Source organism: Thermobia domestica, chromosome 14 (assembly GCF_964235325.1).
Source record: "Thermobia domestica chromosome 14, izTheDome1.hap1.1, whole genome shotgun sequence".
NCBI classification, from domain to species: domain Eukaryota; kingdom Metazoa; phylum Arthropoda; class Insecta; order Zygentoma; family Lepismatidae; genus Thermobia; species Thermobia domestica.
This window is the reverse complement of record NC_137467.1, coordinates 62,740,356-62,765,213: the sequence shown is the minus strand read 5'-3', so window position 1 is coordinate 62,765,213 and position 24,858 is coordinate 62,740,356. Positions and strand designations below refer to the sequence as shown.

The window sequence follows — 24,858 nt, the reverse complement described above, 5'->3', positions numbered from 1 at the left end:
GATTTGAAATTAAACTACTAATGAAACACGGATAAGAATAATCATCTCGGTATGGTAGGAAGTATTTAGAAACAAGAAAAACTTATTTTGTAAGCTATTAAGTGAAGAGTTACAGAAAAGAATAAATACATTTTATCGTGCTGGAACATTTGTATTGTACTGACTATGAATGCTTCCCAACTATAAAATGGGTTTGTCCTTAATCTGAAAACAGATTGATACTCACTGTAAAGGTATAACGTATCCAAATGATGTACAGGCCACTGGGCATGAATGAATTATGGCACAATAAAGATATGAGGAAAGTGAATTCAGACAATAGTAACATTTTAAGAAATAGTTAATACTGTAACTTCAAATGTGTTTAACCCTTTCGGACCCAAATCATTTTTAGCGTTCCTACATTATCAGTTAGTAGCTTATTGTTCAAAAACTATTTACATGATTGATATGGTTAAGGTCTTGTTTCTTAGAAGAAGGATGAGACTATTAGTTGGTGTAAGTTACATTGCACTGTTGAAAATGAGGGGGATTTTATTGACGGGAAATTATTTAGAGGTACATGAGTCCAAGTCACCTAAAAAATCTTTCTCATGTGTTTATAAGGTACAGTGAAAATCTGAGCTCGCTGGCTGCCATACAAAGAGAGAAAGAAAAAAATTCCTTGTCATCATACACATGAAATTTTGACACCTTTCACGCCTCAGAAGCAAAAATTAATACATATGCCGGGGCTACAGCTTTCCTAATTACCCTACTGAAACTTTCTATGGTGCGTTCTATAGGCGAAATAGGAGGCTTGCAGATAGCGATACGTTTGTTTCAATGCAGCCAGCAAGAGGGAAATAATAGAGGACAAAATGTGAAAGTTTAATAATTTTTCAATAAAAATATTTTTTGGCTATAAACACTGCCACCAGACAGACGGAAACTATCCGAAAATAAACCTTGGTACCCCACTAATATATCTACAAGTATCATGGCGATATCTAACAAACTAAACATAAAATTAAAAAAAAAAAAATCTCATTCTACCTCAGAAATTCACTTTTTTTTTTTTTTTACCATTTACAGAACACGGTTTATTATAAACGTCAACTGCACTTCCCCTAATTATTCTACTGAAACTTTTTATGGTGCGTTGTGTAGGACAAGGACGAGGCTTACAGACAATGGTACGTTTGTTCGAATGTAGCAAACAAGAGGGAAATAATAGAGACAGAAACGGATTTTTCCAAAATATTCCAAACAGACGCAAACTATCTTAAAATAAACATTGATATACTACGAATATATCCTACAAGTGCATTGGCGATATTTAAGAAACGAAGGTCCTAATGAAAAAAAATGGATTACGGTAAACAGAAAAGTAAGGTAAAACTAGAAAAAACAAGAGTTAAAACCTATATACGAATTTTTCATGCGCCCGTAATTACCCCATTGTAGCGATCTGTACCCGCTTTGGTTTCAGTAAGGACAAATGTTCAACTCGCGTAAGTTGACTTTTGCATGGATGTATAGGAACGGATTTATAAACAAAAATTCCGAATATTTCGAATTATTTTGCCCAAATTTAGGGAAATTTTAATTTGCCCAGTTCGCAACACTGCGCGGTCCGGTCCAATTGATATCAACAATTAGGTGTCCATCCATGGTATATAGCTGATAAGTCTTAAGGAGATCTCCCTACAACGAGGATAGCTACAAGGAAAAAGAAAAAAAAGAAAATTCGGAATTCGAAAATTCTCGATTTTTTTTACTTTGGGCTGAAATTTGTGAAGGAAGTTCGACATCCAGAAGAAAAATAAACTAATATGATAAACTATGGTCCAACCATATTTGGCGAAATCAAACATCCTGGTATCTTAATTAGTGTCCACTGAGGAACGGACTTTAAAAAATGACACATCCGTGGAGCTCCTCCGTGGCTAAGCGGTTAGCGTACGCGCCTTTGGCGTGGGAGACCCGGGTTCGATTCCCGGCGGGAGCTCATGTGGTTCGGATTCCACGTTAATCAGTAGGTCCACGTCTCATATAGCCTCGCTGCTGAAAGGGACGCTAAACTAAAAATCAATCAATCAATCAATGACACATCCGTGTGTGCTACTTTGGCCACCTGTGTCCGAAAAGGTTAAGGAATCTATAATAAATTTTACTCACATTTTATATATCATAGAGGGTATCTAAAAGCATTGTCAACAATGCTGTAAATAATTCAATGTTGCCAAACCAGTGTACACTTTTTTCAAATGGCATTACATCATTATATTAAGTATATAATGCTTAAAAAAAGCGTATCTAACAAATGACAGTTTTGCAAATTTTAAGTTAGGTGAGGAGGCTACAGTTTTGATGAATAAACGGCAAAAATACACGAAAAAGTAATGGATTTTCATTAAAGTAGTTCCAAAAAGTTCTTTTTAACCTCAAGTACAAAAATATGTAGACACACTCAGAATATTGTCAGAATGTAAAGGAGGTTATCTTTAAGTACCGTCAAGAATATTACAAACGAAATATTTTCTAAACTTAAATAAATAATTTCTCAATAAAAATATTTCAAACATACTAATTATAGAAAATTACAGTGAATTAAACAAAACAATCATCAAAGAAACAAGCCAGGAGAATAGTGAGGTGAAAGTCACTTACCAGTTCTCGACATGGTCTGTGACAGGGACGTATACAGGGAGTGGGTCCTGGGGGTCCGCACCCCTCTCCCTCCGAAATTTTGACTTTTGTGTAAGTTTAACCTAATTTTAGGGGCAATTTTAGGAATTTTAATATAAAATACTCTCATATTGAGTTTGGACCCTTCCCTAAATAAATTCATGTGTACGCTACTGGTCTGTGATTAGCGTATTAAATTCCTTTAACATATTTATGTTTAAATTTTGAGCAAAGTACATAACAAAATTTCATTCTCACAGTGAGATATACAAATCAGCGTTCAAATGGAAAAATAAAAAAAATCCAGGAACTTGGATAGGCGTAAAATAGCGAAGCAATTTACTAATGTCAAGTGTGGATTCATACGGGTAAGTAACTTAAAAGCAGAAGATTCGATGTAATTCAAAGCAACAACTTTCTCGTACGATGACACCCTTTATATGATTTCGTTTATGGCAAAGTAGCAGATAATGCTTTTCAGTATATTTTATACCATATTGAAAGCCATGTCTTATAGCTTGTATGATAGGAGTGGAACTCTCAGGGAGTTTCAGTTGTTATATCTTCTTATTCATTGTCCAATCCATGAGTCAAAAAGAGACACTCTTATGCTTTCCGTTGATGCAAGAAATGGAGAAATCATTCTACTCGGACAATTCAAAGAATGATGAATGTGTTGCGAATAAGTTTTATGTTTCGAAACTGAGCCTCTTCTTACTTAAATTTCTTTGTTATGATGTGCCCGAATATTTCAGTTGGTTTCTTTAGACACATAAGAAACGTGACTAGATAATAGTGAACAATAATATGTGTATAATACATTGAAGTGTCACGAACTTAAGAGTAAATTCAAGAGACAATTTGCTCCTGCTTGCTCTTCGATCGGAATGAACCACATCGAGTTTTTTTTTTTTTTTTTTTAACAAATTCTCCCACAATTCGTCGACAGCGTCACAAAGTGTCGTATGTAAAAAAAATCGAAGTTTGAGATATTTTACTATAGTTGCATATACTGACTTCTACAATTTTACAAAACGACATATCTGTAATATGCGTTATTTTGACGGTAGTGATGACGTCACTGTGTTGCATCTCAAGATGAAGCATATAAACCATTTTCACAAACAGTCGTATCTTAAGTTACGACTGTTTGTGAGCAACAAATCTTTCGCAACTGGACAGATACTCTATATTCAAAGCAATTTGTTTATATATACAAGGTAGCCCAAAATAGGTGTACAGTCCCATACTGATCAACTCATTGCCTTTTACATCATTTCCTATTGTTATCTATCAGGTAGACTTAGTTTCTTTATCATTTGTTCTTAATGTATTTGTACATATATCTTAAGCTCGGAACAGCCGAAGCAAATAAACATATAAGCTAGAATGCTTGATCAATGCAGGAGTGTATACCTACTTTTGGGCCACATTGTATATATATTTGCACGGCATGGGGCGTCCTCATATTGCGAATCGAGAAGAAGGCCTCTAGATATAGAGGTTAACTGCGAAAATACTGAATAAGCAGTCGCGGACAGACAAGGAGTTGCCCTCCAGCTTGGTAGTTTGGGCGAGGCTAATAATCTCATCCTGTAAAAAAAGACACTGGTTCAGAAACATTCACAGAAGCCTCGGACCAGGACTGATGACTTGGCATGACCTCAGCAAAAGAAAATGGACATGAGATTTGGGACATGGAATATTAGAAGTCTCTATAGGGCAGGCTCGTTAAAATCCGCAACGAATGAGTTAGAGAAATACAGGATGGACCTAGTACGAGTTCAGGTTGTTTGCTATGATGCAGTATGCGGTGTAAACACAATAACATCAGAAAAATTTCTCTCCGATTCTTTGAATCTCGGCATGGACAAAATGAGAGAGATTCAGTCCATAGTGCTATAAGCACATCTATTAAGCACTATGGCAGTATTTTTGTACCTTCTCAACTTGAACCGATTGTTAAACTGGCAAGAAAAAAGAACCCAGTTTACGTTCATTGTGTTGACAGAAGCTACTTACAAGGTTTTAGATCTCTGTCGCAATGTCTTCGTATTCTGTCAGTTAGACGTGACAAAAATGGAGATCCAATCAATTGGATGGAAATGCGCGAAGTGAAAGTGCACAAAGACTCTCCAAACAGCATTCAATTTAAGACAAGACATTTGGAGGACACTTACAGAACTATTCCTCTGAAAAGAACGCAGATTGAATCCACCAGATAGAAGTTCCTACTTTGCAGACTTGTCAAACATTATCTCCAGAGAAGTACGAGGACTCGTTATCATTGATTCCGGGAACAACTCCAATCATTTGAAACCCTGAACATGGTCAATTTTACAGAAACGTACCACATTAGCCGTCTTTGTCAAGTGCTATATCAAAGCATGCAATTTGCAATTACTTTGCAAGTTTTTATATTCTGGCAATGAGAGTTTGATAGCATTATTTTGTGTTATGGTTAGTACGCTCTCAATGTTGTGTTTCTTGTGTGTTTTCAAGAATTTCATTTTACCCTAAAAAATCTCAGGAAAGGTTTGTTAAATTATTTTGTGTAATAAACACGAAGTTTTTCAATAAAAGTGCAATATATTCCGATTGTTCATCTATTAATGTAGTTCTTAGTATAAAAATATGCATCGTATCTTTCATACAAGAGAGGACTATAATCGTCACAAACTGTCGTCGTATGTATTTCCTGCCAGATTTTCCTCAAGGTCTTAGAGACAAAGTTCACAATACTTTCTACAGTGATTTCTTATGATGTAAGTTATAACTTGATAAATTTTCACTCCTTCCGGTAAAATAGATTTTGGGTTATGGCTGTTCAAAGTTGTGTAAAAGCCTAAAAATCGCTCTCCTGAAAGGTTTAGAAAACTGAGATACAACAGTTTGTGACGCTGTCGATGAATTGTGTTATGTAGGCTATAGGAGACAGTGATAATGAGATATAATTGCAATAATGGAATGAGCAAAGTAGGAGGAACCGGGATAATTCCGAGAAAACCCACCTATATGGTGTTTCTTCATCACAAAGACCACTTGGCGCAAACTGGGATCGAGATAAAAGTCCAGAGGGGAACATTCTGCCGCTATGATTCCCCGGAAGTCTTTACAAATTCGCAGAAATATAATTCTGTGCTCATATTATAACACCTCAGTAAGTAAGCATGTCTTCATGTCTAGGGTAAGTCTAAGTTTGTCCTTAATTTCCATTCACAGACTTAATCTTGTATGTCTACGGTAAGTCTAAGTTTGTCCTTAATTTCCATTCACAGACTTAATCTTGCATGTCTACGGTAAGTCTAAGTTTGTCCTTAATTTCCATTCATGGACTTAATCGTGCATGCCTATGGTAAGTCTAAGTTTGTCCTTAATTTCCCTTCATAGACTTAATCTTAAAAATTCACTTTTAAATGTATGACTTTGCCACACGTGTTTTGTCATGTTTTGAGTCCACATAGCTCCAACGTATTAACCTGTATACGCTCAGACCAGACGTAAGAACGAAGGCTGCGCAAGAACTCGTATGTGATAAACTTAGCCTTAGAGAATGTCTCTATGTATGACTTTCCAAAATGCAAATTTTATATAATGCTTGACAGGTGTGTTAATTTAAAGCAATTTGAAGACTAAGCTTATAATACATATTAACTGGCAAAATCTGAAGCTAACTTGCAACCGAGAAACTACCAAGTTTCCTATAGTATTCGTTAGGTCAACAGCTATGTAAATGTAAGCTTGTGAAAACCTACGGACATAGCCTGAAGGCTTGAGTGAGGCTATTATAAGTTCGGGATACTATTAGGGATATTTCGTTATCCTACATATTTTGGTACTTGAAGTGACGATAGTCCTCTTAAAAACTACTTTAAAAGGAAACTCATTTTTTTTTTCTAATATATTAATTGCGGTTGTAGCAATGAGTCTTATGTAAAACCGTTACTTCCATAGCGACGCACCAAAGCCATTACTTTGACTATATTTGTTTGGTGTTAACATTTAATGATATTTTGCATGTACATGAAGTTTCATAGTGTTCTTCAATACTTCTCCCAAATGACAAAGGTAAACATTAAAAAAAATTTAAAATATTTTGGAGTGGGTAAATTCTGAACCACATTCATTGTAAGGGTAAATTCTGAACCACATAACATGCGGTAACCATGTGTACTAACACGTGCTAATAGTAAATAAAAACAAGCAGACGACGATCCCGAAGAGGAGTCGCCCACCATCGCCAACAGTCGGAAGGACGAGGATCACCGAAAGAAGCCGACACTACAGGATAAAAGGGAGCTGCACGTCTCGACCAGTATCAATTTGCCCAGGTTGATCAAACCACCTGAAACCCCTCTCAAGACGCTTGGTCACCGGGAGGTACCTTTCCTTAAGCCCACGACGCACAGTGCGTCGACCAATGGACAAAAATTAGAAAAGAAACAATTTTCTTCGGACTTACAAATAGCACAGAATGAAGCACAAATGATTCAAAAGACAGAAATCCCTAGCCACAAAATGATGACAACCTGTCAGCCAACAGAGGGCGCGCGCAAAGTTATCACATTAGACCGACCCGAGTCGAGATGACACTCTTGCAGATAACTATTAGCATGCAAACTACTATATTAGACCGACCTGAGTCAATTTCTACATAGTGATCGCACTGGTGTTTCAGACCAAAGCGAAAGTTGAGACTTTTTGTCACTAGTGTGAAGTTATAGCACAAGTACGTTCTTTCCTTTACGACGAACGATTGGTAATCATTTTTTCACTGGTATATTTGGAATATCTCAAAAAAGCCTAAACATGTCTTGAGATCTCTGCAGAAATATCTTCCTTCAATGATTTCCTTTGGATTCAGAAATAGTGTATGTGCAAGTGTCCGCAATATTGCCAGTAATTAGTGAAATTGCGAAAGAAGACGCCATGAAAAACAAGGACATTTTTGAAAGATGGATAACAACCACCAGTGCTAGTCGGAAGAAAGCGGAATCTATGCAGGCTATTTGTAGTCGTTATAAACTTGAATACGCCACGGAAGGTGTTACAACAGTTTAGAGAAATTTAGTAAGTTATTAATATGACCTTGAGCAATAAAACTGGAGGATGTCACACAGAGTTTGGTCGGTTTTCCTAGCTAAAAATAAAGAGTGGTTTGATCGTGCATGTACACTTCCGGACTATGTCTCAACAGTGATAAGTGCTCGGTATCACACTAACGGGAAGACCGATGTAGCTTGATGTACTCACGGTAGAACCAGTAAACAGTCCGCAGAGTGTTCAGTAAAAACAAAGAAAAGGCGCTTAGATCCTCTTGTACCGACTAAATCGGCAGAGGAGCTTGCCTTTGCTGCCAAAGAAGCAGCAGCGAAATTAAATACACCAAGAAATGACGAATAGTCCAAAGGATTGCCGGTTATGCGAAAGAAGCTTTAGAAGTCTCTATAAAGTCTTCCGTCACACTAGGCTACACTTTATACGGAAAACTTCTCCCTTCAATACTTATTTAGAACTGATGAAGCATATGCTTATTCTATCTGACCCTATTTTCCCCTCCAAGATACAGATTCACGAAAGAAAAGGAGGACAGATACGGATCTGGAAAACTGATGCTGTCCAGCTTCATAATTCTGTCGCTATGGAATTTGATAACTTAGACAGTGATGGTACTGACTGATCTAAAAAAAGAAGAAAAAAAGAAAGAAAGAAAAAACTCTAGAACTGTTTCAGTCATTTCATGCACTGCTTTTCATTATATTTTAGTGTTGTGTAGTTTTGAGTTATATGGGTTGGTGTTTACGAGTGCCGTAAACAGTAAGGGCCTTATGCAGAGTCGTTGTGACGTATGTTTAGCGTCATACTAAAGGCCTTACTAGTGCAGGAAACATATGTTAGTCGAACTCTTTAGTATGACACTAATCACGCGTCAGAACTACTCTGCATAAAATCTTATATGTCTAACATAGTTTTTTGACGTCCCTGAACGGGATATTATTTTCTATATAAGTACAGTTGTCAAGTTCGATAACTTCAAGAACAACTTTGCTTCAGTCTAAGTGATCAAAGAGCGCCTTGCGACACAATAAACATGTGATAAAAGCTTCAGTATTATTTCTTTTATTTTTGTCCATTACTCCCATATGCTCGACGCACTGTGCGACGCTTTGTCACCAGGTTCCTATCCTTTCTCACGACGCCTGGTCACCGAGAGAGAGACCTCGTCTTAACTCCTTTCATGACGCTTGGTCACCGAGAGAAACCTCACCAGCAAAAGCCCACAACGCTTGGTCACTGGGTTCCTATCTTAATCTAACCCAATATATTAGAGAAACTACTTATAATTGGTGCCAATTTTAAATTTAATTAAGGCTACTTCCTTCAAAGTTAGAACTTTGATAGCAATGCCCTTGATACGAGTTTGAAATGGTATTAGCGTACATTTTGAAGGTACATCTCGCCTGGACCATAGACTAAGACTAGATCCCATATCTATTATAACTGGTAGAATGCTTGAATTTACACTAATATTAAGCAATAGTTTATTTTCTGTTCCCAACTTAACATGTTCTCGGTGTTAATTATAGATCGTCTGGGTGAAGAAACTGCCGTCCGTATCCTTAAAAGTTTCCGCAGTTGCCTGCTCTTCTTGAATGTTATTACCTTTTGATTTTGGTGGTGTCTGTGTGGTCCGCGCCAACTTTTCTGGTATGGCCCGCGAGGCTTGGCTTTGGACTTCGAGCCCAGTTATGCGTTTCCCTGGTTGGAATTTTTAGGATTATTCCAACACGTGGATGCTCCGTGGTTCTTCTTACAACAAATTGAGCATACTGATATTTTATCGCCTTTTACATTTTTTTTTATTTTTTCTGCCACCGCTATTCCCTTTGTTGGTATTCTGACGATGTCTTGCCCCGTTATTTTCTGGAACTGGTTTTCATGGAATTCTGTGTCACTATTAATGATAGCTCAGCCATTTGATTAGCCAGTTTGGTGATGTCCGTATGGGGATGTTGTGAGGGCGGGTTTTGACTTTGGTGGGGGTGCGGATTTGAAACTTCATGTAGAGAGGAAGTTGATTATGGAGGGGAATTATTCTACGATGGCGGTGCAGAAGGTAACGATTATGAATAACAAGTAGCAGGTTTGGTGTGATGCACAGTAGAAGTTGGCTGTTGTATATAGGTTTGCAAGTATGAAATAGGATTCGTATGGCTATGAAAGTCGTTCACAGGAAATATTGAGGAGCGGTTAGGTTGGCCGATTAAAGAGTGAATTGCCTGTGACAATTCCACATAATTCCTCTTCTGCATGAGGTTCTGTGCTTTTTCCAATTTATGAAGTCGATCCTGCAGCCGCTGGACTGTTGGAAAGGATTGTAACGCTATCTTTTGTAGTAAATTCCTTTGTGACCCCAATGAAAGAAAATGGATCTTCTGTTCCTCCGAAGCCTCCGGCATTAGCTGTCTAATGGCTCTTAATTTCCTTAAGAAATATGAATAAACTGACTCATTTTCGTTTTATTGTATTTGGAAAATTTCTAATTCCGCCTTATATGCTGGTAAATTTGGACAAGACAAAGAGATTAATTAGGCTTTAAGTAGATTATAATTTAAGGTGTCAAATTGATTCTGATTTTGCAATTGTAAAACAAAGTCGAGAGCTTCGACCTGCTCATACGTTAGGAGAATTTCTTTCTTCTTTTCTGGGGTCCGTGCCTGGAGTAAAGCCAAATGATCGAACACCACGAAAAATCGATCCGGGTCGTCTGTACCGTGACCAGAATATCTAGTTAGATGAGGAATATTAACAGGTATACGGGAGCCTGATTCTGCCATATTATTATCACCTTCTTTATAGGTATTTTTTCCAGATCTAGTTGTTGGCATAAATATCTGCCAGCCTATAACGAATCAACTTGCCGTTAAGAGCAATGAGAGTGCATATAACAATACAGAAACTATGTTTATATGATCCTGCCTTAGTGACACTAACACTAATACACTGTACTTTCTAAAACTTTCTAAGCCCGTTTTCGTTAATAAAAAGAGCGTCCCGTAGGAAAGTTCTTTTAATGTCTGTAAATAGACGCCGACGCATCTACCATGTAAAATTTCTTGGATAGAGCAATAAAATGTACTCGGGATTTTGACTTTCCCCTCACCTTTTATTATAAAAAGTCTTCTTAAATATAAAGATTATAATAAGTAGTTTCTCTAATATATTGGGTTAGATTAAGATAGGAACCTGGGGACCAAGCGTCCTGGGCTTTTGCTGGTGAAGTTTCTCTCGGTGACCAAGCCTCGTGAGAGAGGTTAAGATGAGATCTCTCTCTCGGTGGCCAGGCGTCGTGAGAGAGGGTAGGAACCCGTTGACCAAGCGTCGTGGCCTTAAGGAAAGGTACCTCCCGGTGACCAAGCGTCATGAGAGGGGTTTCAGGTGGTTTGATTAACCTGGGCAGATTGATACTGGTCGAGGCGTGCAGCTCCCTTTTATCCTGTAGTGTCGGCTTCTTTCGGTGATCCTCGTCCTTCCGACTGTTGGCGATCATGGGCGACTCCTCTTTGGGACCTTCGTCTGCTTGTTTTTATTTACTATTTGCATGTGTTAGTACACATGATTATCGCATGTTATGGGGACATGCGGAACCTTACAATATTCTGTAGTGTAAATTCAGTACACTTACCACAAGGCCACAATAAGAACTCTTAAAGAAAATTTATTTAATTGAATTTCACCTCAGTGTCCTTCAAATCTGATTATTTGATGATTGTTTTCTTTAGTTCACTACGACATTCTTAATCACTTAGTCACTACGACATTCTTAGTTCGCTACGACACTTTAGTCACGACTGCGACATGATTCATACAAAATGTGTATCATTAAGTTGGAAACTATTCCGTTCGTAATATTTTTAACAGAATTACATAAATATAATGTTCTTATGTTCTAACAACACTGTTGAGTCAGTATACATATTTATGCACTACAGATTAGGATAGACTTCTTTGGAATTGATTTCATCAAAAATTATTAGCTTTTTCGTGTGTTTTACAAACTGGCTCTAAAAACTGTAGCAATAAATCTCCTAAAATAACCGTAAAAGCTTGTAAAACTGATACTTTTTAGACATGTGTTTTTCTTCAGATTTCTACAGTCATCTTATGTACGAATAACATGACGTAATGTTATTTAAAAAGAAAATAATACATATCTAGTTCCCAACATTGCATTACTTATAATATGAATGATAGTACTTTCGAAACTCTCTATCATATATGAAGTGTTAGTAAAATTTCATATAGATTGCTCAAACATGTTTAAAATTATTTATCTTAAATTTTTCCAACGTGTGGTTTCACTTTCCTCAAATCCTTATTGGACCATAAATTCGTTATTAATTCCCATTAGCACCTACAACTCTGGAATGTGTTACATCTTCGAAGGGCCTATTTAAGTCTGTTTCTGAGATTATGGGAAACCCATTTTTCAGGTGGGAATTATTCTTGGTGAACACAGATATGGAAATTACGGAGAACCTAAGAAAATAAACTAGAAACTTCCCACATAGCTCAGAGAGGTCCAAACGACGTTAGTCTTTGGATATTGGGATGGACACAGAACGTCCCATTTTCCTCAGTAGATATTCCTTGGACATACTGTGGAAATTTAGATATTCCGAATATGATATCTGGATATTTGCGTTTTGTGTGCCAGCTGACATGTCCGTTCTTGACTAAATTTGGGTTTAAATGTCATCCAGATTGATATCTAATAGCTTAGCGACCCCCAAGACTAAGAGTTTGACAATAATATCGGTCATCCCAGACATTTTAGTTTATATGTTTCTCATTTTCTGTCGATGGGAGCAGAGTTTTGGTCTTAGCAGCGGGAGTCTTACTATTCATTTCAGTGACCCCAAAAACTATAGATACCGACACTAATATCGGTCGTCCTTGATTATTTTTCCATATCACTCCCTTCCACACTTCTAGAGCACTACTGATGTTTAAACATGGTCTTAAAAGGCATCAACAGTGTCACTATTCATCTCATCAACAACCGAAAACTATGGACTCGACATTCATTTCGATAATTACTATTATTTTTTTACACATCTTCCCTTCTCACACTATATTAAGGTTACCAGATGTCCGCGTTTCCCGAGGAAAACCTTCGGATTTCACAGGATTTTAAAGCAAAATCCGTATATTCAGTGACTGAAGTTGAAAAGCATCACCTGATTTACTGACAAAGTCTGGTAGCCTTATACTATATAAGACGAGGTCGACTGTGTTTAAAGTAGGAACCGAACCACTCCTCTGTTTAGTATCCGAGACAAGTATCGAGAATTGAACCTGGGGTCTAAAATACAGAGAGCACACATTAAAAACTACAGCTATAAAGAAGCACAATTATGTTATAAATAACTAAGGAAAACTATAGATAAAGAACATATTTGTGTTGATTGAAGTAGAGAAGTACAGCGTTTTATGGAATTATAAGACAGAGTCAAGGGCGCCGATTTATCCGTAAATTTGAGGGCCCATTCAGATGCAGAAGGTATATATATATATATATATATATATATATATATATATATATATATATATATATATATATATATGAGGATTTTAAGACAAATTGCATTCAAATTATGCCAAATATTGTATATTCATAAATACAATAGGGGGCCCCATATGAGCTTTTTTGGGGGGGGGCGTGTTCCCCGGCCCCCCAGGATCGGCGCCCTTGAACAGAGTGATGGTGTGATGTTAAGATTATGTGAAATTGGGGGAGAAGGACCACCTCTGATCCCTTATGTAGTTGAGGATGCTAGCAGTTGCTTTGAAAGTCCACGTACCATATCAGATAACAGAATAAAATATCACGGGGTCATGCTCATAGAGAGAGACAGGAAAGAAATACTACTGTTATGTTAAGAGAGGAAACTCACCCTGAACTTATTTTTTAATATACAAAAGTTATACATACATATGCTACTACTCTACCTTGACCTGGCTCTCTGGAATTGTCTCAACTCCAAAATCCAATGTGATAGTCTGTATTTCCCTTCTGGTGTCTTTTAACTTTTTAACTATCATCGTCCTACTTCTCAGTGTTGCAGTTTCGAGGAATTCTGGTGGAAATTAAAAGAAAAAGAATAAATTTACAATTATAGACATTTTTGTTAGCATAGTTCTCATCTATAATTAGACAACCACATCATTACCAAAACGAGAGAAGTAAATAAGACTAAAGAATTCAGAAAAAACGGAAGATATTAAAAGTTTAACATCATCTCGATATCAAATCTAACGATTAGTAGTTTCAATTTCGTTTTCTTCTGGACTCCTCAAAATCTTGAATACTATTAATCGAGAGTTTGCCTAGAACCGTTTCCGTTGGAAATACATGAGATAGAATTACTGTAGGAGGGAAACATCTGAGATCAGGACAAAGAAGAAAGATGATAGTAGAAGAAAACAAAAGTTGTATGACTGTTTCTGGGAGAAATGTGATAAAATATAAATGCTCACATCACATTACTTATCGCTATCTTCATAGAAATTCTGACAGAGCACTTCACTCCAACAACAGTTGTACCGAAAATCATGGTCAATACATATGATTAGCTCCCAATATTGTCATAAACAGAATTTTACTATGTCCATTAGTTTGCAATGTCGATTTTAGCGAGAGAAAGGTACTCTCTGTTAAAAAGGTGCATTTTCAAATTTCTATTTATTCTTTGGAGTTTGGACACCTTTCTCGATTTCCAGCCCTTGATTACGAGTATTCGATTCTCAGCTCTGGAGCCAGATACTCAATTCTGTTCTGGAACCGGGTAACACGGATTCGAAATTTTCTGGCCATATTATAGGAAGCATTAGCTGAAAAGAATTGTAGATAAGGGCTAAATGTCAAACTTTATCAAGATCAAAGGTAATAAGAAAGGATGGTTGAATTGAGTTATAATGATTATTAATAAGTGTCTAAAGACAGAGTAATTAATCATTTATAAAATACGAAGGCTGAAATCCAGCCTGAATAGAGGGAATGATGATTTGATCTGTTAAGTATGGACCTCAGCATTTAACGACATTTTTTTCGAAGATATTGCTGAAGAGGGAGGTAAACTGAATTGGTCTGTGGAACAAAATTTTAGAGGGTGGTTTATTAGCCTTAGGAGTCATAAAAACTTTCCAGTCTATCGGTAAAAAGACAGTTGCGAAGTTTAAAGGTGTACATCAGGAAATAAGTCTGAGGGGTCTTTCCTTGTAACTTAGTAGATGATACGATTGAAACCTGTAGCAGTGATGCGTTTTCGGTGAATAAAAAATAATTACATCTACTTCAATTGGAGCATGAGATCATGAACAGATAGTAGTAATGGAAAGTTTAGAGGTATTTAGACTGAATATTGATTGTACCAGCAGGATTAGTGTGGCAACTGTGATCTGATGGTGGTGTAAAAATATCGTGAAGATGACTGACGAAAGCATTTGTTTTATACCGATAAGAATGGGTCGCTGCATTATTCAGAAAAAGTGAAAATAGGGTGTCTTAGTGTTTCCTTCATGCAGAGAATTAAAACAATTTCACTATGACGAAGGATGTAATGTTTCAACAAAGTGGCTGCAAGTCTTAATCCATTGACAGTGGTTGTTAATAGGCTGTAATATAGTTGAGGACGGTTCTCTATAGTTATTTATGCAGAAGTAATGCAAAAGAGTTTCACTGTGCAGATATTTGTGGTAATACTGATGAGAACCTCGTGTCATAGCAAGATATTGAGGCAGTAATTTACGCTGATAATGTGTGGATTCAGTTTGCGGAATATATTAAGTGGAAGCTTGCTGAATAGTAGTAGTTATATCAGTAACTTCTGGACTTCTGGACCACTTCTGGTTCCACGCTCATCAGAAGTGATAGTTGAAAGATAATATTCGATTGTACAGATTAAGTAAGTGGTATAATTTGCTCAGTCTCCTTTATCATTCCGTAATGAGAGATGGGTTGATAATGCTGTGATGAATCGACGAGATCAGAATAACATGTAAATTTACCGGAAGCGTGGTCACTACCAACTAAATCAAGGATTGTAACGGTATGACTATTGTATGTGGACAATTGTGATATCGGTTTTCGTATTGGAAAATGGACGAGTGGGTCAAGGAATCTGACAAAGAACTCCTGCTGTGTGGGATATATGAATTCTGTGTGTTCATCAGCAGAGCGACTGCGAATATTAATGTCAAGGATGATGATAAAATGCTCGTAAGTACTGGAAATATGAGACAAGAAATCGAATGGTGTGAGTGAGCCGGGTATAATGCAGTTCATGGCAAGAGCAATAACAATAGGTTTTTAAAATATAGAGTAGCGATTATGTATACTGGTAAAGGCAATGAAGGCAATTATGCCGTCTAAATTGTATATTATGAAGACAACATATGAAAGTTTCACCGTCGGTGACAAGTTATTATGTCGAAGCAGCGTGTAATATAGAATTCTGGAATGTATGGAGTTACTGAGAAAAGTTACGTTCAAATGAAATGCACTGATGTGTTCTTATAAGAGTACTTGGAAAAGAACTTTCTTTTCGGGAGAGAACGATTATTCAGAAACATAAGACCCAAATCTATGATGATCAAGAGTCAACGAGTGTTACAAGTCCGGTAGAAAAATAATGAATGTAATTGTTGGAATTTCTGGCGTAGAAAGCTGTACTAAACGTCGATTTGGCGGCTAAAGATGTATGACCAATAGAAAGGATAAATGTTTTGCAGTGAAAGTGCGAGAAATTCTAATGATTTGCCGGCCGTTACTCGATCATTAACTGAAATCTCTGTGTTGGAGGAGGTAGACTGACTAGGGAAGGTCGCGGGAAGTTACTCTGTCTTCATATCGATATTATGCTCAATCGATTCCTTTTAATATATGAAACAATTAGGCAATCGGGCAAATCCTCAATCGCAAGCGTGTTCGAATTACGAGCGTTAAAAGTTCGAAATTGAACAGGTTTTGATAAGAGTTTGAAGTAACCCATTTTCTGATAGAGCTTCAGTTTTGGTATCATAGGGTTTTGTTGAGTGCCGAACACAGTGGTGAAGTCGGAACGTACGCATTTTGCAAAATAACGGCACTTACTGAGAAAAACTAAAGAGTAATTCCGTCCTACAACTTGCAAATTGTTTTCGTTTCACACACCGGGTCGTTAGGCTAATAAAAATGTAATTATTACCCATAATGGACTGTATTGTCATTCAAATATCACTTTTTTGTATGGCAACTTTCAAATTGAAGAATGACGTTTGTCTCTGAAACGCTTTGTCAGACGTGCCAAGTTCAATGGAGAACTATTTATTATTTATTATTTATCTTGTCATAATTATTTATCTTGTCATTATTTATCTTGTCATGATATACGTTGTCGACCAAAGGTATAATAGCAATAGAAAAAGTAATTATCAAAAAGCATCGAACAATCGCCATTTTGTCCTATGTTACTGTATAGAAATTCTATACTGTAAACAGCCGACTGTTATTACAAGCAATTTCATAAAACATACAATATATATAAAGGGAAGATCTATTGAAGAATTTCCACTACATCAGTCTTGATTAAATAAAAAATATCATACTATGAACATTTACGTTTCGGTAAAAAAGACAAAAATCATTTCTTTAAAATACAGAACAAAATATCTGAAATATTGAACAATTAGTTCATTAATCAACCAGTCATGAATCAGGGGCGGATCCAGGGGGGCGATCGGGGCGATCGCCCCCCCCCCCCCCGAAGGGTAAAATTTTTATATAAATAAAACCCATTCCAAAGTTTGGAGCACTTAAAAGTAACAGTATGACAACCCACCGCCCCCCCCCCAGAAGTCGGTCCTGGATCCGCCCCTGTCATGAATCCCAAGAAATGTTAATTCTTAAATGTTAGGAAATTTTCAACTGTTCTGTTGTTCTGAGAAACGATGTATAAACATATAAAACGACGATATAAAAGAACATTTACGTTAGAAGAACTAATACATTCTTTGTACCTGTTATGCTTAAAACAGGAAACTTTCTAGAAAGCGTGATATTTGAGTGATACTTGAGAGACAGTACAGTCAAATAGGGGTGGCCAATACATTTTATAAGCCTAACGACCCAATGTGACTAACAGGAGGCAATTTGCAAGTTGTAAAACGGCATTACCCTTCTCTCCCTTCCCAATAAGTGCCCTTATCTTGCAAAATGCGTACATTTTGACCTCACCACTGTATTCGGCACTCAAGAAAACCTTCTGTTACCAAACATGAAGCGCCTATCTAGAAAGAAATGGTCACTTCAAACTTTTCGCGAAATTTGTTCAATTCCGAACATTGAGCGCTCGTAATTCGAACACGCTTGCGATTGAGGATTTCTCCGATTTCCTAATTATTTCATACGTAAAAACAAATCGATTGAGCATAATATCTATGTGAAGTCAGAGTAACACCCCCCGACCTTCCCTAGTGAGTGCATAATGAAACCACTAATTCTATATGTTCTTCGTCAGGTGATTGTAAGAATTTACGTTTATAACTCTAAATAGCGCTTTGTGTAAGTAGAACAGTGGTAGTTTAAGTTTCATACTGAGAAAAGGATCAGTTAAATGTGGTCCAGAGCAATACCTACGAACTGTGGGGTTAGGGCAATGTTCTGTTGCGTGACTGTTGTATATGTTGGCCACTATGCGCATCGCAGAGGCAATGGTACAGGTGAATGTGAAGGTTCAACGCGGTGTTTGTGGTTGTGCCTGTAAATGAAGGCACTATGAGCAGATGTTGATCAGATTTTGCGACGTAGTGAGTACTTGTGAAATAAAGGATGTACGCAGAAATTTATTTCGGAGAGTACAATTTAAATATGAGGATAAGTTATATTAAAATTTGTAAAATAACCCCTAAAATTAGACTAAATTTGCAGAAAATTCGGTAAGAGTCCGGATTCTTAGGACCCAGAACTCCTGTGCCATAGAAGTGGGGTTATCGTTATTAAGGATGCGAAAAACTTTGCCTCGTTCTTTAATTTGTAGAGCACTTCTTCATCAGGATACGATGGATCAGCTCCTGAAAAGACAACAGATAACACAAGAGAATGTTTGGGAAAGGAGGTTGCTTATGACGAGTTGTGTTCAGAGATATGTATGTGGAAACACTGCCGACAGATCTTACACAAGTCCTTATTTACGCATATTGGTTAAGGGCTTGACATCGGTGGATTTAGAGATGAATTCATTTCGGGTTTAGATAACTTCAATGAGTGACACGTTCGACAGTTATTTACAAAAATGAGGAACGATGGATTTTCGTTAGTGAACTTAACGTCAAACTTCTGAAGCAACGAACAATGATGTAATGGAGTAACAGGATGAATAAATATTGATGATCGGCGTGCAGGTAGTGAAACGTTTCCTTGTCTGATCAATCTGAAGTGTTATCAATATGATGTTTCTTAGCAGGACGCCAATTTTCGACCCCATCAGAATAACTAAGTTCGGTTCCGTGGAGATCTAGACTTGGACCTACTAGAAGCAGCAGACGTAATAGAGATAGTACACATCTTTAGGATCACCATCCGCTCCTCATCGATATAATAACAGTCCCGCATTTCTCCTCTATTCCCCTTACACCTTTAACATTTCTCTTTATATTTTATCATTACATTCTAGCACCAAATAGCCGCTATCTACCCTTAGTTATGGAATTGTAGTTCGATTATACTCTACCTTCGTCTGTCTATTGTTCGCACAGTAACTCCTTTTGTCTCTAATTCAGGTTTGGAGCATTCCCAAGCGAGAAAAATAGCCCGCATCTTTTCACCAATATAACCCTTTCATACATTTGTTGTGTATCACATTTCGCTACATCATGTCATCATTTCCCACAACCACATAATTGTGATCCAAAGATCTCAATGTTCTACTCAGAAACCTGAACAATTAATAAATAAAAAAATCGCTACAATTTCAATCATTCCATATCTGTTTCCTGACTTTCTTAATCACACTAAACTTTATATTCATTAATATAACAAAGTGTCGAAATACTCAATTGGTCAACTTCCATAATCCTTTCTGTAGCCCATTCCACACCTACTTTTATATACAGGGTAAAGTAAATGACACTTCTGGATGGTACTCCCATATGGAAATTTACGGCAAAAGTGTACCATCCAGAAGTGTCCCTTACTGTACAACCGTTAAGCAGATTGCTATCCACGGTCTAGCAAAAGTAGAGTTGAGTTGAGTTGATTTAGAGTTTAACGTCCCGTTCAACAGCGAGGCTATAAGAGACGTGGACCTACTGATTAACGTAGAGTTCGAACCACATGAGGTCCCGCCGGGAATCGATAGCAAAAATAGATAGCACAACTTTGTGATAATCTGAAGGAGTTGTTTTAACATCTTAATGTTCAATTATTTTTACAGTGCACATGTAGAAAAGAAGAAATTAGACTGAACATTACCTTTATTTTCTTCAAAATCATTGATCATATTTTGCAGTATAGCTGTTAGCTCATCTATCCTGGCTTGAAGTTCATATTGTCCAACAGCGGCAAATTCTTGCAAATATGATATAGTGGCATCTCGTTCATCAACCGTTGCTTGGAGGTCATCCACAACTTTCTGTACCTCTGTAAATAAATAAAGCATAATATTCTTTAAACGAAACTCTAAAGTCGTTCCTTTTGCATTTGTTTACTATTATTAGTTGGACTTCAATCAAATTAGGATATCTTATGTGTTCATAGTTCTAGATGTAGTTTATGGTGGATATGCAACCAGTTTAGATTTCGCATAAATGAGATTATCATCACACATTCATCAACATCTTAACACGACACTCAAAATGTCTACTTGGACTCTAAGGGTGGTATTCAGAAAGAATTCGTTAATCAAGCGTTTGTCGTGCTATTAGTTAGTATCGTATTAGCTCAATATTAAGTAGGTTGTAATATTCAGATTCTGCTCGGAGTTCAGCTCATAAGTCGAATTGGGCATGATTAGCTAATATATCCCCAATACCTCGAGTGAGAAACACAAATATGGCACCCACAGGAATCTAGACGTGCGCATGCGTAGTCTGTAAAAATGAAAATGTGTGAAATATAAAATTCGAAATGTTTTCTTCGTGCAGTTTTATTATACGGATCCATAGTATAAGTAGTAGTAGAAGTAGGAGTAGAAGTAGGGGTAAAATTAGGAGTAGGAACGGGTTAAAAGCCCCGCAGGGGTTCGTTGGAGTCTGTTCTCGACATAAAATGGGCAAATTAAAGACGTCCCTACATTTATTCATGCATTTTACAATCTGTGGATCCGTATACTAAAACTGCACCGCTTTCTTTGTGGTTTGACATCGTAACTACAAATAGTTATGAAATCGAATTATAATTAACTATTTTTTTCTGAGTGTTGTATTTACGAGGTGAATACGCGGAAGTCAATTAATATTAGCGACAATAGAAAGATTATGTTGTAATTATAAGGGAAGAATATTTATCGATCAGTGTTATACGTCCCTCTGAAAACAAACTTTTCTACTCATCTTTCACTGTTCACCTTAGGAAACAGTTGTGATATTGTAGAGAATTGACTTAATAGCTGATTCATAGTTAATTCACTCGATAAGGTGAAAAGAAAGAAAGACAGGTAATTAATTGCTTTGTATTCTCATGATGTGAGTTTAATGTGGCTCTCTTTTCTAACTTAACTAGTCACATATGATTAATTTAGTCAACTACTACGTGCTAATTAGAGATTCTGAATACACTGCTTATAGTCATTCGTTAGTCTGTCCCTTAGTATGGCGCTAATCATACGCATAAGGCCCTAAATGTCTCGAATTTCCTAAATTTCTCACCAGATAACTTTCATCACAATGGTAAAGGTGGAGTAAATGTAAGAAGTAACAGAGCCTGTAGTTTATTGGTACGAAAGACGAAAGTAAAACTAGGTGGACTACTGTGTATTCAGAAACAATTTAACTTGTGATTAGTGTCCTACTAAGGAACTGACTAAGACATGATTATACTTTCTGTATTTAGTGGAACGTTTCTGATATTATTCGTGATTTTAACGGAAGATTTCGTGGGGTTGTCCAAAATCATTATAAGGAAAAAGGTAGAATAGAGGTATATTCTCTCTTACTTCATTCTTGTTAACATGTTTTGACAGCCCTGTGGAATGGTCGACCCTTGCCTCTATCGATATACGTATAATCCTGAATAACATAATGAAAGTCACCTCAATACGGAAGTTACAATTACACGTTACACTAATCCTTAGTGAGACGCAAATAATACGTAAAATTGTTTGTGAATCTGGTCCGGTATGTTTAGTCCATTTTTAGTGTAGTTAGTCCAGGCTGATAGATTCGTCTTTTATATTATATAATGTTCATATATTCTTTTCGGATACTGAAGTCTTGAATAGTTTTAATTCGAGATACTTTCCTTTTAAGTCATTCCTTTGGCAATTAATTTTTAGATACATTTCTTGGTTTTATAATATGAGAGAGAGAGAGATTGCACCTACAGTTGCAATATCCTGAGCAATTCTAAAAATAAATTTTAAGTACATTTTCCCACATTTTCGCATAAAGCTAACCATATAGTTATTGTTATCACTATCCAGTTTCAGAACCTTCCCAATATAATAAATGTCCTTTGTGCAGATAAATTCTTATCCTCATTTGTTTCCATGGTAGTCTTTAAAATCATCTGGGCCAATTTAGAGTAATAATTCAATTTCTTATCTGATGAGGAAAATTCGACCAATTCTTTCTCTAGATCTGGATCGACTTCATAGTTAAAAGGTGTCTTTCTTATTTTGTATTCGTTTCCTCTTTGTTGTTTTCTTGATGTTTCTTTTCTCAGTCAATAATTTCTTCTCTGGACACATCTTTATTCAGTTTGAAGGAAGCGTCTCACTGTACCCCAATAAGATATTATCAATGTCAATCGTACGAGTATTTAAACGGAACCACAAAAAAGTTAACTATTAAAAATATTGTGATAAATATCGACAAATAATAAAGCATCTCATGTTTTGAAATTAATCTCCAATTATTTGATTTACTTTGATATCTTCAGACGTAAAGGAAATACAGAAAATTTACTTCGCTTAATTGAAAATCACTGAACTCTCTCTCAGCCTGTATCCTTCGCGTCAGCCATTTACCTACTGAGATGACACAGGAAGGTCAACAGCTGCATGTCTGTACATCCGTCATTTTCAACTTTATGCAACAAATAATCAAGAAAAGCTCTTGTCTCACTCTACCTCACTGTCTCACTGTACTCCACTTTCCCCTATGTAATTCGATGCAATACTTATCTAAACACTATTTCGAAATTAAGTTTTTCTTTTCAAATTTTTAATTAAAAGTCAAAGTTTTAATTCATTGTAATTTTGTTTTTACTTCTTCGAAATATGCCATATAATGACCATAGTGTTCTACATCAAGTTACTTTAGATGTGAATTACCCCTCCTTCTCAACTCGCATCGATTACTGCTTGAGAACACTACAAAATTTGTTTCTCTCTAGATGTTTGTAATACTGTAGCATCCTTAGTTTGTAATGCTCGACAACAAATGTGGTCTTGTTTTGTTATTATTTTACATATAGATTTGAAATATATAATAATCTGACTTACCGCCATTTGAAAAATACAACTCTATGCTTGGTTGGCAACTCTGTTAACCTTCAAATGTCAAAAATATGTCAAACAATATCCCCCGGGCGATATTTGCATGGTACAAGATTTCAGCTCCTTTTGTCCAATAGTTTAAAAGTTACAAGGTTTTATCATTGTAAATGGTCCATTCTGTCTATACACAGTATACATCATGTTGATTTTGTTTTTTTGGCGGCCTCTCTGAGTTCTCAAGTCGTGGTCAACTTGCCTTGTTTGGGGAGTTGAAAATTCGACGTTATATATCAAAGAGGCATTTATATTTGAAGGAAAGAAGAGTTGAGTTGATTTTGAGTTTAACGACCCATTCAGCAGCATAGGCGCCTAACACATGTAAATAGTAGGGGGGCAAAATTGGCCAATAAAGATTAAGTGAATTTTATAATAATAATAATAATAATAATAATAATAATAATAATAATAATAATAATAATAATAATAATAATAATAATTATTATTATTATTATTATTATTATTATTATTATTATTATTATTATTATTATTATTATTATTATTAAAATAATCATTCTTTGTGTCATTGGCTTTGAGGATAAGCATAGCTTCAATTTTTATTTTTATTTGTGGTCTACAGCAATCATGATTGCTGTTCGTACGACAAGATGATCACTGTTGAGCGCCCTATCGGGAAGGAAGACTATTGGTGGAACAGGAAAAACCCAGAAAAATCTATCAGTATATTTTCTCACATTTTAGACCGATTGTACCCTCTAAATATTGAAAGTGGATTCGCTTGAGCGGAAACCAAGATCATTACCAAATTGCGCTACGTAAGATCCCAACGAAGAAAACACACTATTGTAATATAAATGCTCTGATAATAATGACATTAAATTGTGCAATCAACAAATAAATTGCGCTAACCTCAATTACTAGTGGTTTTTGGTTGATTAAAATTTTCAGCACCTTAATGGGAACATTATCCGAAAACATTGGGAGATTTCACCGAAAAAAAAAAAAAAAACTCCTCACGGAACTCTTACCACACAAGGCATCGATAATTCGATGAATTTCACAACAAAAAATACTCGCCCAGAAGTCAAAACAATTTTTCACTATGAACAACCGTTGCTATCGAATTAGGAATGAATTTTGCCTTTTGCAAGCATTATACAAGAACGAACTAATTATATACTAAATTACTGCATTGCTCTACCATGGTAAAAAAGTAATATGTTTACTACTTACTTAAATTTAAGGCTTCTTTCTTGAAAATGATCATTTCCTGAGCTTGTAAAAATATATATAAACACCAAATGTTCGAAATGTTTAAGATACAGTAGAAGCTGTTTATACATAAAAAAAAGTCACAAACTATATCACTATCACTCGCAGTTCCCAACACACCACATATACACAATAGTTTTGGCTTCAGAAACAACCAAATGTTTTTCTGCGGATTTCTGTCCTTGATACGAATTCATTTGCT

At 36.2% G+C, this 24,858-nt stretch overlaps 1 protein-coding gene across 1 annotated transcript in view; it reads right to left on the bottom strand.

Moving 5' to 3' along the window:
• Positions 1-24,858, bottom strand: part of LOC145669698 (uncharacterized) — an 81,915-nt gene that overhangs the window by 38,024 nt on the left and 19,033 nt on the right. The window contains exons 4-5 of the mRNA XM_081737991.1: positions 20,183-20,350; positions 13,684-13,811 (exon numbers count right to left, since the gene is read on the bottom strand). Coding sequence (XP_081594117.1) covers positions 13,684-13,811; positions 20,183-20,350 — 296 coding nt within the window. The remainder of the gene's footprint in view (positions 1-13,683; positions 13,812-20,182; positions 20,351-24,858) is intronic.